Source organism: Orcinus orca, chromosome 13, assembly GCF_937001465.1.
Source record: "Orcinus orca chromosome 13, mOrcOrc1.1, whole genome shotgun sequence".
Lineage (NCBI taxonomy): Eukaryota > Metazoa > Chordata > Mammalia > Artiodactyla > Delphinidae > Orcinus > Orcinus orca.
Window position 1 is genome coordinate 55,748,121 of NC_064571.1, and position 13,704 is coordinate 55,761,824.

Sequence of the window (13,704 nt, forward strand, 5' to 3'; positions counted from 1 at the left end):
TTTATTTTTATTGTTTTAATTATGTAAATGTGACAAATTATTTACCTTTATAAAGACAACAAAACCCTACACTTTGAGACTCTCAAAATGAAAATAAACAATCAACTTTCATTACCACACTCCACAATACATAAGTTCCTTCTATTATGACCCAACAAATTCAGAACTTCAGTCACAAAGAACTAACAGACCTTCAGGTCTGCACATTCCATTTACAGGGAGTGCTAAATGTCAGGGGGAAAATGTTTTGTATCTTGCTCACTGATCTTAATTCTATTCCTCTTTTTTTTTTTTAAATAAATTTATTTATTTATTTATTTTTGGCTGCATTGGGTCGTCATTGCTGCACGCGGGCTTTCTCTAGTTGCGGCAAGCGGGGGCTACTCTTCATTGTGGTGTGCGGGCTTCTCATTGCAGAGGCTTTTATTGTTGCGAAGCACAGGCTCTAGGCGCATGGACTTCCATAGTTGTAGCACGCGGGCTCGGTAGTTGTGGCTCACAGGCTCTAGAGCACAGGCTCAGTAGTTCTGGCGCACAGGCTTAGTTGCTCTGCAGCATGTGAGATCTTCCCGGACCAGGGCTCAAACCCGTGTCCCCTGCATTGGCAGGCGTATTCTTAACTGCTGTGCCACCAGGCAAGCCCCCAGTTACTGTTTCTTATTCAATTATAAGGAGTGAAGATTTGTTCAAAGACTTGCCTATGATCACACAGCAAGTAACTGGAAGAGCTAAAATCTGAATTTCATATTCCATGATCCTTCCATGACCACACTAAGTTAAAAATAGAGCAATTACCCATAAAAGCCCAAATTTCTCATTTTTTAATCAAACTATCTTACCAAGTATGTGTGTGAATATATACACACATCTACATAAATGCATTATACGCCTATAACACATAAACACAGTATGCCTTTATTTGAATGAGGAAAAACTTTAAATCCAGTCTGACACTCCTGAAGCTTAAATAATTCCACCAATATTATAGATCGTAACTACATTAACACAGTAACAATGAAACAGAAAAACTAAAACTCTGGACTATATTTCCTAAGAGATAGTCACCTTCGGTCTCCCAAATATAGGTAGAAAATGAAAATGTTTTGTATTTCAACAAGAACATTCCCTTAAGGAATTACTAACCCAAAAGAGATCAGTTTTGGATACATCACAAAACAGGTCCCACTCTATGAGACCCCTAGGAAGGATCCACAAGCAGGAAACTGTAGCAGTGTGGGTTAAAAGTCCAGGTCAGCCCCAGGATTCATTGGGGAGAAAACAATCACCATTGTCACATGTAAGAGTATATAAGGTAGAGGGTCTACAAATTTCTCTAGGACCATGAGACACCAGCCACCACAGGGTCCTGTCATGTAGCCCAGCTAGGAGAAAAAAAAAAAATTATTTCAAAGAATGGCAGAAGGCGTATTACCAATACATTTCCCAAATTTTAGTGGCAGTGTTGTGTTAGCCAGGACTCCTGAATCACATTAGGTGTGACCTGAATCAATAGGTCATAGAGTCTGAGTTACTCTTCCAGTGGTGATTACAAAAAGTTGGTGCTAACACATCTACAATCTTCTACATTCTCCCCTATATAACTTACAGCTGTAGTTCTTTCGGATGTTGTAATAGTTTATAATAACCATTAATAATTCACAATAAAATTTACTTCATCCATACTACTTTGTCATTAAAACTCATCACAAATGATATATACTATTATGGACTGAACTGTGTCTCCCCAAAATTCATATGTTGAAGCCCTAACCCCCAGTGCCTCAGAATGCAACTGAATTTGGACATAGGGCCTTCAAAGAGTTAATTAAGTTAAAATTGGGTCATTAGGGTGAACCCTAATATATATATATAATATATTTTATATATATATTATATATATATATAATATTATATATATATATATATCCTTACCAAAAAAGATTAGGACACACAGAGACAACAAGGCATGTGCACAGGGGGACAATCACGTGAAGAGGCAGCAAGAGAGCAGCCACATGCAAGTCAAAGAGAGAGGCCTTGGATGAAACCAAACCTGCAACACCTAGATCCAAGACTTCTAGACCCCAAACTGTGAGAAAATAATCTTGCTGTTTAAGCCATCCAATGTGCGGTGTTTTGTTCTGGGAGCCCTAGCAAGCTAATACACATAGTAAGAGAACACATGTAAACTGTAATACCCTTTTCAGAACAACATTTTATTTCTATCACAGAGACCAAGTTCCTTCATGGAGTGACCAAGTGAGGATGCAAAAAGTATCTGCAATAATCACTGGCCCAATAACCATTTGGTTCAACAATATCATAACCTAAGGCAATGAAGTTATCAACCACAAATCCAACTTTCATCTTCATAACACAATGATTCTGCACCTTCTCTGTGGATGCAAGATTCTAGAAGAGGTTAATTACGCCTAACTTTTCCATGTTAGGAAACTACAACATACATGTCAGACAAGAGAGGAAAAAGAACAAAGCATTAAACATCTAAAGCACAAGATGAAGCTATTAAAATGATCAGCAATACAGCTTAGAACTCAAAAAACTTTTTCCTAAATATAAAAGCAATATACAGTTTCCTCAAGAAAAAACTGCCCATAATCCTATCATGCAGAGGTAACCACAGTTAATAGTTTGGTATACAGCCTTCAAATTTTATGCTATGCTCATAGACCTGTCATTAAATAACTGAGAGCACATTGTCCATACGGTTTTTCAATTTGTATTTTTTCATTTAACATATTATAAAGTTTCCCACATCATTAAATATTCTCCTGCAACATGATTTTAATGGCTGCCAAGTAGTCCAATGAATGCACCATAATTTACTGAACCAACACCTTACGATGGATTTTTAGATTATGCCCACTTTTGTGCTTTATGCATACTGTTTCAATGAACATCCTTGTAGAAATAGCATTGAGCCCCTTTCTGATTATTTCTTTAGGATAAATAACTAAAAGTGAAATTGCTTTATGGCCTAGTTTTAATAAGGACATTCTCTCATGCACATTCGCACGCTCTCTCTGTCACTCTATCTCTCTCTCTCTCTCATCAAGATGAAATAAACATTTGAAAAGAAATCTGAGACAAGAGTTAAAAAAAAAAGGTACATATATTTTGCAAGAAGTTAAATATTTCTAAAAAGCAGAAACTGGGGTAAAGTAAAATGCATGTTTAAAAGTTAAAAGCAGTATTAAAAATAGAAAGTGTGACACAAAACTTGTCTTCTTGAAAGCATTATTTCTTGAAGCCAAGAAGCAGAAAGTATACCCTATGACATTAAATGGGATCAGGGTGGGGAGACAGGAAAACTAATCCTATACCTCTAAGTAACTTACAAAAATGAAAATCATTTATCTACGAAGTCTAGGAACCCTAAAAGATGGCATCTCATGAAAGAAAAATGTCAACAATCATTGTCTTCAATGGTATAAGAATTAGTCCTACTTATAGGAAAACTGCCATGAACACAGTGTGGTAAAGATTCAGTTTGATTATTTCAAGTTCCCTTTCAATTGGCCCAAACTCAAGGACTTTTCTTTGTTCAGAGTCATCTATACTTTATTCAAGTGTCAACTCTATAAGATCTTGTCTACCCTTAATCTTTCAACTGTTTACCTAGGTCCTGCCTGCACAATGTGGTTATTAGACAGCAATACCTGCAAGGAAGGGACCTTACCAAACTTCAGTTTTACCATTACACTGATAATTAATGTTATATAACAGTCATAATATTTTGCTAACATATCCAGGGTATAAAAAGTTCACTCCATCTTCTCCTAAACTCCGAAGCTTTAACTTGTTTCCCAAGCCTTTAACTTAAATATTCTCACCACAAAAAAGAAATGATAATTATGCGACATGATAGAAGTGTTAGCTAGTAGTATGGTACTAATCATTTTGCAATATATAAGTGAATCAAGTCAACACAGTGTATACCTTAAATTTACACAATGTTATATGTCAATTATATCAATATCTCAACAAAGCTGGAAAAAAGTTTACCAGTAGCCAGTTTTTTCTTCCCAAAGCCAAGAAATTTTTTTCACAAGCACCTAAAGCTATGCTAGAACTGAGGACCTTTGAGTTTTTCTAAAGAATGGCCTATGGGGTAAGGATTAAGGAGCAAGTAACTGGGGCAGATAATTATCTGAAGAGGGGGAAAAAAAAAAAGCTACCAGAGAAAAATTTGAAGCCTAAAGGTATCAAGAGATTGAAACCAGAGGTTAAAAGTAAGTGAGGGCTAAATATGGCACCCAAAACACAAACAACAAAAGAAAAAAATAGATAAATTGAACGTCAACAAAACTAAAAACTTTTGTACACCAAAGGACACTATCAAGAAAGTGAAAAGATAACCCAGAAGATGGGAGAAAATATTTGCAAATCACATATCTGATATGGGTTAAGTATCCAGAATATATAAAGAAGTCTGAAATTCAATAACAAAGAGACAAACAACCCAATTAAAAATGGGCATAGGACTTGAATAGACATTTCTCCAAAGAAGTTATACAAATGGCCAATGGGCACATGAAAAAACATATAACATAATTAGTCACTGGGGGACTGCAAATCAAAACAACAGTAAGATTACACCCACTAGAATGGCAATAATACAAAATAATAATAATATAGGAAAAATCATAGGTGCTTGCAAGAATGGGGAGAAACTAGAACCCTCATATATTCCCAGTAGGTAAAATGGCACAGCCACTGTGGAAAACAATCTGGCCATTCTTCAAAAAGTTAAACAAAGAGTTACTACATGACCCAGTAATTCTGCCCCTCAGTACATACCTAAAAGAAAGAATTTAAAACTTAAACATTCACATAAAAACTTGTACATGAATGTTCATAGTAGCATTATTCATAATAGCCAAAAAGTAGAAACTACCCAAATGTCCATCAACTGATGAAGGGATAAACAAAATATGGTATTGTCCGTACAATGGACTATTATTCAGCCATAATAAAGGAATGAAGTACTGGTATATGCTATAACATGGATGAATCAGAAGACATTATGCTAAGTGAAAGAAGCCAAATATAAAGGCCACATATCATATGATTCTACTTATATAAAATGTCCAGAATAGGCAATATAGGCAAATCCATATAGACAGAAAGTAGATAAGTGGTTGCCAGGGGCTAGGGGGAGGAGGAAGATGGAGAGTTACTAGTAATGGGGATGGGGCTTCCTTTTGGGTTGATGAAAAGCTTCGGAAATTAGAGAGTGGTGATGGTTGCACAACATCGTGAATATACTGAATTTAAAATGGTTAAAATGATTAATTTTACCTTGATTAAAAAGAAAAGTGGTCCCAAAATCAGAAAAAGTAAGCCAGAGAGCAGAATGGGTCCTAAGAGGCTGCATAAGGACAAAGAGGTTTAAAAAGTTGATTTTCCATGCAACTACTTTGGAGATCTTTCAAAAATAAATGGCTGAAGAGTTTTTTTTTTTCAGTCTTACATCTACTAGTTATAGGAAACTAAAAGATTATTTCTACATAATATATGAAAATTTGAAAAAGTATCTAGGGAATATTTCAATTTACTGAAACTTTGAATATATGTATATGTAAGCAAACTACACAATCATGATTGAACTTCAAATAACCTAGAAAATTAAGTTATAATTAGCCCATATCTGTGACTTAAGCTCCATGAAAACATGACTCAATGGATTAGTCTTTTTATTTTCTACATACACTGCACCACATTTTGAAGCTCCTATAAAGTTCCTTCTAAAATACAAAATAAAATACAAGAGAACAAAAGCTGCTTTAATATTCACCACTGTTGTAAACAGCACTACTAACATTAAAACTGTATTTTTTAAATATAAATTCAGGGACTTCCCTAAGTGGCACAGTGGTTAAGAATCCACCTGCCAATGCAGGGGACACAAGTTCGAGCCCTGGTCCCTGAAGATCCCACACGCTGCAAAGCAACTAAGCCCGTGAGTCACAACTACTGAGCCTGAGCTCTAGAGCCCACGAGCCACAACTACTGATGCCCACGTGCCTAGAGCCCATGCTCCGCAACAAGAGAAGCCACCACAATGAGAAGCCTGCGCACCCATAACAAAGAGTAGCTAGCCCCTGCTCACTGCAACTAGAGGAAGCCTGCACGCAGCAACGAAGACCCAACGCAGCCAAAAATGAACAAATAAATAAATAAATTTAAATTAAAAATAATAAATAAACAAATATAAATTCAGTATTCATATTTGCCTCAGATACCAACCTTGCCAAGTTTTAAAGGGGCACCTATGATATACTACATATATAAGGATAATCTATACATCTAATTTCATACATCTAATTTCATAAGCATATCATTCCCATCACAAGTTTTTATTCAGCGTGAGCTCACAGGGTACATACTAAATCCAGTGGGGTGAGGGTTTGTTTTATTTTTTTTCCTTTCCTTAGAGAAGCAATACATGATCTCAATGCAGTGCATTTGCTGTACTACAGTTCTTTTTTTTTTTGTGGTATGCGGGCCTCTCACTGCTGTGGCCTCTCCCGTTGCAGAGCACAGGCTCTGGACGCGCAGGCTCAGCGGCCATGGCTCACGGGCCCAGCCGCTCCGCGGCATGTGGGATCTTCCCAGACCAGGGCACGAACCCGCGTCCCCTGCATCGGCAGGCGGACTCTCAACCACTGCGCCACCAGGGAAGCCCTACAAAGTCATTCTTGACTTCTTGCCCATTCTAAGCCTCCAGGACAGGCCAAAACGCAAGAATGCTAGGCTTCTAATTCAGCAATTACCATAGCAACAGGAGTCATTCAAAGAAAGGAGGACAGTTCAGGCCTCTCAGCTTCTTCTATACCTAAGACATGTATACATTTATAAATGAATAACTCAGGCACTTTTATGGTTCTGAATATAAATGGAAGTATTTTAAAGTTTCCAGAATATGCAAATTCCTACTACACTGAAATTAAGTTAAAATACAGGGGCGGGGAACAACAATTTCTAGTATCTATACAGTAATCTCTATACAACAAGAAATTGCAACTTATAAGACAAGGAGAAGAATTTTTTTTTAATACAGTTTTTTACTATACATAGAAAATCCTAAAGATGTCACCAGAAAACTACTGGAACTAATCAGTGAATTTGGTAAGGTTGCAGGATACAAAATTAATGCACAGAAATCTCTGGCATTCCTATACACCAACAATGAAAAATCAGAAAGAGAAATTAAGGAAACGCTCCCATTTACCATTGCAACAAAATGAATAAAATACCTAGGAATAAACCTGCCTAAGGAGGTGAAACACTTGTACTCAGAAAACTATAAAACACTGATGAAAGAAATCAAAGATAACATAAACAGATGGAGAAATATACCACGTTCTTGGATTGGAAGAATCAATATTGTGAAAATAACTATACTACCCAAAGCAATCTACTACCCAATTCAATCTACAGATTCAGTACAATCCCTATCAAACTACCAATGGCATTCTTCACAGAATTAGAACAAAAAATCTTACAATACATATGGAAACACAAAAGACCCCAAATAGCCAAAGCAACTTGAGAAAGAAAAATGGAGTTGGAGGAATCAGGCTCCCCGACTTCAAACTATACCACAAAGCCACAGTAATCAAAATAGTATGGTACTGGCACAAAAACAGAAATATAGATCAATGGCACCAGATAATGCCCAGAGATAAACCCACGCACATATGGGCATCTAATTTACGACAAAGGAGGCAAGAACATACAACGGAGAAAAGATAGCCTCTTCAATAAGTGGTGCTGAGAAAACTGGACAGCTTCATGTAAAAGAATGAAATTAGCATGCTACCTAACACCAAACACAAAAATAAACTCCAAATGTATTAAAGACTTAAATGTAAGACCAGACACAGAACTCTTGGAGGAAAACATAGGAAGAACACTCTTTGACATAAATCACAGCAAGATCTTTTTTGACCCACCTCCTAGAGTAATGGAAATAAAAACAAAAATAAACAAATGGGACTTAATTAAACTTAAAAGGTTTTGCACAGCAAAGGAAACCATAAACAAGACAAAAAGACAACCCTCAGAATGGGAGAAAATATTTCCCAATGAAACAACAAAGAATTAATCTCCAAAATATACAAACAGATCATGGAACTTAATATCGAAAAACAAACAATCCAGTTAAAAAATGGGTGGAAGACCTAAATAGACATTTCACCAAGGAAAACATACAGATGGCCAAGAGGCAGATGAAAAGATGCTCAATGTTATTAATTATTAGAGAAATGCAAGTCAAAACTATAATGAAGTACCACCTCACACCAGTCAGAATGGCCATTATCAAAAAAGCTAGAAACAATAAATGTTGGAAAGGGTGTGGTGAAAAGGGAACCCTCCTACACTGTTGGTGGGAATGTAAATTCATACAACAACTACGGAAAACGGTATGGAGGTTTCTTAAAAAACTAAAAATAGGACAACCATATGACCCAGCAATCCCACTACTGGGCATATACCCTGAGAAAAACATAATTCAAAAAGAGACATGCACCACAATGTTCACTGCAGCACTATTTACAACAGCCAGGACATGGAACCAACCTACATGTCCATTGACAGATTAATGGATAAAGAAGATGTGGTACATATATACAATGGAATATTACTCAGCCATAAAAAGAAACAAAATCAAGTTATTTGTAGTAGGTGGATGGACCTAGAGTTTGTCATACAGAGTGAAGTAAGTTAGAAACAGAAAACCAAATACCGTATGCTAACGCATATATATGGAATCTAAAAAAAAAAAGGTACTGATGAACCTAGTTGCAGGGCAGGAATAAAGAGGCAGACATAGAGAATGGACTTGATGACATGGAGTAGGAGGGTGAAGTGAGAGTAGCATCGACATATATACATTACTGAACGTTAAATAGTTGGCTAGTGGGAAGCAGCAGCAAAGCACAGGGAGATCAGCTCGGTGCTTTGAGATGATCTATAGGGGTGGGATAGGGAGGATGGGAAGGAGGCTCAAGAGGGAGGGGGTATGGGGACATGTATGCATACGGCTGATTCGCTTTGTTGTACAACAGAAACTAACACAGTATTGTGAAGCAATTATACTCCAATAAAGATCTATTAAAATATATATATATATATAGATATAGATATATATTTTTTGGCTGCATCAGGTCTTAGTTGCAGCACGTGGGATCTTTCGTTGTGGCACACAGGCTCTTCGTTGTGGTGCGCAGACTTCTCTCTAGTTGTGGCGCACAGGCTCAGTAGTGTGGCACATGGGCTTAGTTGCCCCATGGCACATGGGATCTTAGTTTCCTGAGCAGGGGTCAAACCCACATCCCCTGCACTGCAAGACAGATTCACAACCATTGGACCACCAGGGAAGTCCCTTCATATATATATATTTATTTATTTATTTATTCATTCATTCATTCATTCATTTGGCTGTGCCGGGTCTTAGCTGCGGCACATGGGATCTTTGCTGCGGCGTGTGGGATCTTTTAGTTGCAGCATGCGAGATCTTTTTTAGTTGCGGCACATGGGATCTTTAGTTGCAGCATGCAAACTCTTAGTTGCAGCACGAGGGATCTAGTTCCCTCACCAGGGATCAAACCTGGGCCCCCTGCATTGGGAGCGCAAGTCTTAGCCACTGTACTCTCACCAGGGATCAAACCTGGGCCCCCTGCATTGGGAGCACAAGTCTTAGCCACTGGACCACCAGGGAAGTCCCAGGAACAAGGAATTTTTAATGAAGGATTTTTAGTATAAACACCTCCTGGTATATATTAGTTTTCTATATATGCATCTATCTAATAGCAAGAACCTCTTCTATAAAATTCTAAGAAATGAACACCAGGGAAACAAGAAGACTTTGCCAAGGAATAAAGCAGGAGCCATACCCTGGATTTTAATTTACTAAGTCTCAACATTCACTTTGGAGCAAAGAGTCGACCATCCTCAGATATACAGAAAAGACAACAGATCTTGGAGAATTCATAACCTAACTTTTACATTGTCCAGACTTTTGCTTCTGATGAAAAGTCACCAGGGGAAATTCTTTATTCCTTCATTTTAAGTATCATCATGTAAAGCTGACAGGAAATGATCAAAATTTTAATTCAGGCCACTGCTTATATACCTTTTAATAATATAAACAATATACAACTATGTACTCTGAATTCACGAATATCTAGTTATTTACTCTCTTAAGGTATTCATTTCAAGTCTAATAAAACTTTAAAGGAACATAAATCAATATGTAGGGAAATGAATTTACTGATTTATTTAAAAACTATTCACCACTTTTTTTCACTGCATAGCGTTAATAAACTTAAAAAATATAGAAGACGATGATGGTACTGCATTTCAAAACAACTTTCCAAGCCACTACTTTTGGCTATTACAAGTAATTTTTTTAAACTTTAGAGTGCTCACAATTCAAATAACACTGAAGAAAACAGATAAAAGTAGCTAAAGAAATGGCATGGAAAGACTGACAAAAGAGTTGATACAAGATATCAAAGGAGCAAGAATGGAAATCCATGTTGGGCAGATAACAGTAAACAAGGAGAAGTGGTAACCATAAGAAATCAACATGAACAAAATTGGCAATGGAATGGAATGAACTATTCTTGGCAGAAATCCTGCCCTTCCTAAGCAATTACAGTAATATCAGTGATTTCCTATACGGTATCAGGATTATGGAGTAAGAAATGGAATGCTCAGAATAATCAATGAGGAAATTAGTTTATCTAGGCCTCAATCCCTTCATCTGAAAAGTGAATAAATGTATATATGACTGCCGCACAAGTGGCAGGATAGAAGTTAAAAGTGCAGGCTGTGACTATCATTATATAAGATGTTACTGATGGAGACAGCTGGGTGATGGGTACATGGAACTCCTTGTACTATTTTTGCAGCTTTTTGAGAGCCTGTAATTATTTCAAAACAAAAGTTTTTAAAAGTATTATACAGGCATGAAACCAGACCACCAGGGTTTAAATAGGGGCACAACCAATTATTGGCTGTGTGCCCTCAATCGAGTTATTTTCTCATCTGTAAAATGAGGATAAAAACAGTATTTACCTCAGGAGGTGCTATGTGAATTAAATAAGCTTATACATGTAAACCATTCACAACAGTGCTTGTCACATAGTAGGCACTCAATTGTCAGTCATTATTAATGTTGTTAGGATTATTTTTTTTCTAAGATCAGAATTCAGCTCTAGAATTCTGTATGTGTAAGCTATTGTTATTTTTGCACTATTGATATGGAGAGATATTAGCTAGTTTGAAAAACAGAGGAAAAATCTTGGCAGCCAATGAGGCCTAAATTCTAGCTCAGTCACCTGTCATCTTTCTATAAACTAGGATTTAATATCATATTTATATAGATATATTTATTCTTTCAAAAATGGATATATCACAAAGAACCAAACTGTTGGAGAGGTGTCTTGGTGCTACATCAACACCATCTCCACCAGGTGGAGAACCATGACTTATTTTGAAAGCTCTCAAGAACAGAAGGTTTCACATTCTCTCTGGCTAAGCCTTACCAGGGCCTTGAAGATGTCCGGAAGTTATTCTTGGTACAGTTTACACTTACTGCCTCTTGTCACCGTAGATGTAGAAGATAAGTTTTAGAACTTTATACCTGAAGACCCCTACCAGTAGGGGTATTACTCTGTTTCTCCTTCTCTTTAATATCCTTATAGATTCTATCTTCCAATTGTTTAATCATCTTCATTCCTACTTCACAGACTTATTGTAAGGAGTACATGAATTAGAATACATCAAAGCACGTAGTACTGTACTTGGCAAACAGTAAGCATTTAATGCATTTTTCTTTCCTTCCTAATCAAGGATTAAACTAATTATCTCCATCAGAATGCCAGGCAGTTGAGGTATTCTAATTTCAATCTCATAATGAATGTACAGGCAAACTCACAAATCCTTAAGTTTTTACCTTCTATTTAGAGTTTTTAATAAGTCAACATGATGAAACCAGATCCTAATTGCATTCCCCTGTCCACTCTAGTCAATTTTTATCCAAATCCCAAATTTTAAGCTATAATGGTATCTTTTAGAGCTGAGATATTTTAAACTAAAATAGTTCAGGAAACATATACTATAAATAGACATCCTTTGTGAAAACTTTTTTTCTTAAAATTATTCCTGACCTCACCTAAACTGTATTCAGACACATTTCCACTTAAAATGTTTTTTGCTCTTCTTACAGTTACTGTAAATGTGCTCCTCCCTCCCTTTCAAAAGGTGAAATCTTGTCAAGAAAGGCAGATTTTATAAAATCAAATACCTGCAGTAATATTGCAACATGCTAGACTGTAACTGTGAGAGAAAATTAATTCAGTAAAAATGATATCTTGTTACTTCAGTTTGCAACTCTCTTATCTCTTTTCTAATGATTTTTAAAGCCAGAACAGTCTGTATGCTTCTCATGATATCACTGTTTTGGGTGAATTTTCTCCTCCTATTCCTAAGATTCTATTCTGAAAGTGACAAAACATGAATGGGAAAAATACCAAAGCTTGATTTTTCAAATAACTACTACTTGAAGAGCAGTTTGGAAAAATTCTGTTTTCACTTTCAGCCTTCTTTGCCTCAAAAAGAACTTGGCTTTTTTTCATAATCAAATGCTATGAGACAATGGTTAAATGAACACTTTGATTTGAACTTTATCCTCAAATGCCGATACCTTCCTTAGAATGTTTTATTTTTAGTTCTGAGAATACAGTAAGACCCAGTTAAAGCAGCAGGATTCCAAACACAAAGTTGCAAAACCTAAGTTCTGATAAAGATTGCCTGCAAACTCAATAGAATGAACAATGAGATTCTTAGATTGTTTTCTTCTACAAGAGAAAAAAACTTAAAAAAAAATCTTAACTAGAGTGATGTTTACCTTAAGAAAATACTGTATTCAGGATACAAGATGCTTGTATATTGAACCCAGGCACCAACTTCCTCTTCAGTTTCCCTTTTTTGGGCTTCTGTTACTGAGAACAGATTAAATGATTCAAATCTTCTTACAGATACATGTCGTAGACAATCATCCAGGTGTTTTTGTTTCAGAACCTTTGAAATAAAACCAAATATTGTTGTCACATTATATAAATTAAATTTTCAACATTTAAGTGGTAAGGGGACTTTCTTTTCCAGTAATGGCAGATTAAATAATTCAGACCAACATCTTACTGAAGACAACTAGAAAACATACACAAAATATTTTAAAACATTACTCGAAGGCATCAGAGGGCAAAGAATATAGTGAAGATCTACCAGTCTAATATCTTTAAAAGGAGGTAAATCTAGAGAGATGAGTCTGGCTTTTGCAACCACTTTTCTTGTGAGACATTCATCAATTCCAAAAGAAAGAGCTGAGAAGACAAGCAGCACCTTCAACAGCTTGTAGACTTAGGGGGTAAAAGTTGAATTTCAAAGCTTAATACCTAGGCAGGGGCAGGTATGTTATTCTGAGCCTGTGTGTGTGTGTGTGTGTGTGTGTGTGTGTGTGTGTGTGTGTGTGTGTGTGAAGATAAATGAGTAGTTTTCTTGGTGCCATTGAAAACTAGGTTTTTAAGTATGGAAGAAAGGAGATACAACTGTAAGATTAATGAGGTTAAGCAAAAACCCTGTAGCTCTGAATCTGAATAAAGTATAATA

At 36.3% G+C, this 13,704-nt stretch overlaps 1 protein-coding gene across 2 annotated transcripts in view; it reads right to left on the reverse strand.

Annotated features, from left to right (window-relative positions):
* Positions 1 to 13,704, reverse strand: part of CAMKMT (calmodulin-lysine N-methyltransferase) — a 411,942-nt gene that overhangs the window by 383,572 nt on the left and 14,666 nt on the right. For both annotated transcript variants that reach the window (XM_033419162.2, XM_004265076.3), the window contains exon 2: positions 12,944 to 13,116. In XM_033419162.2, the coding sequence (XP_033275053.1) occupies positions 12,944 to 13,116 (173 nt within the window). The remainder of the gene's footprint in view (positions 1 to 12,943; positions 13,117 to 13,704) is intronic.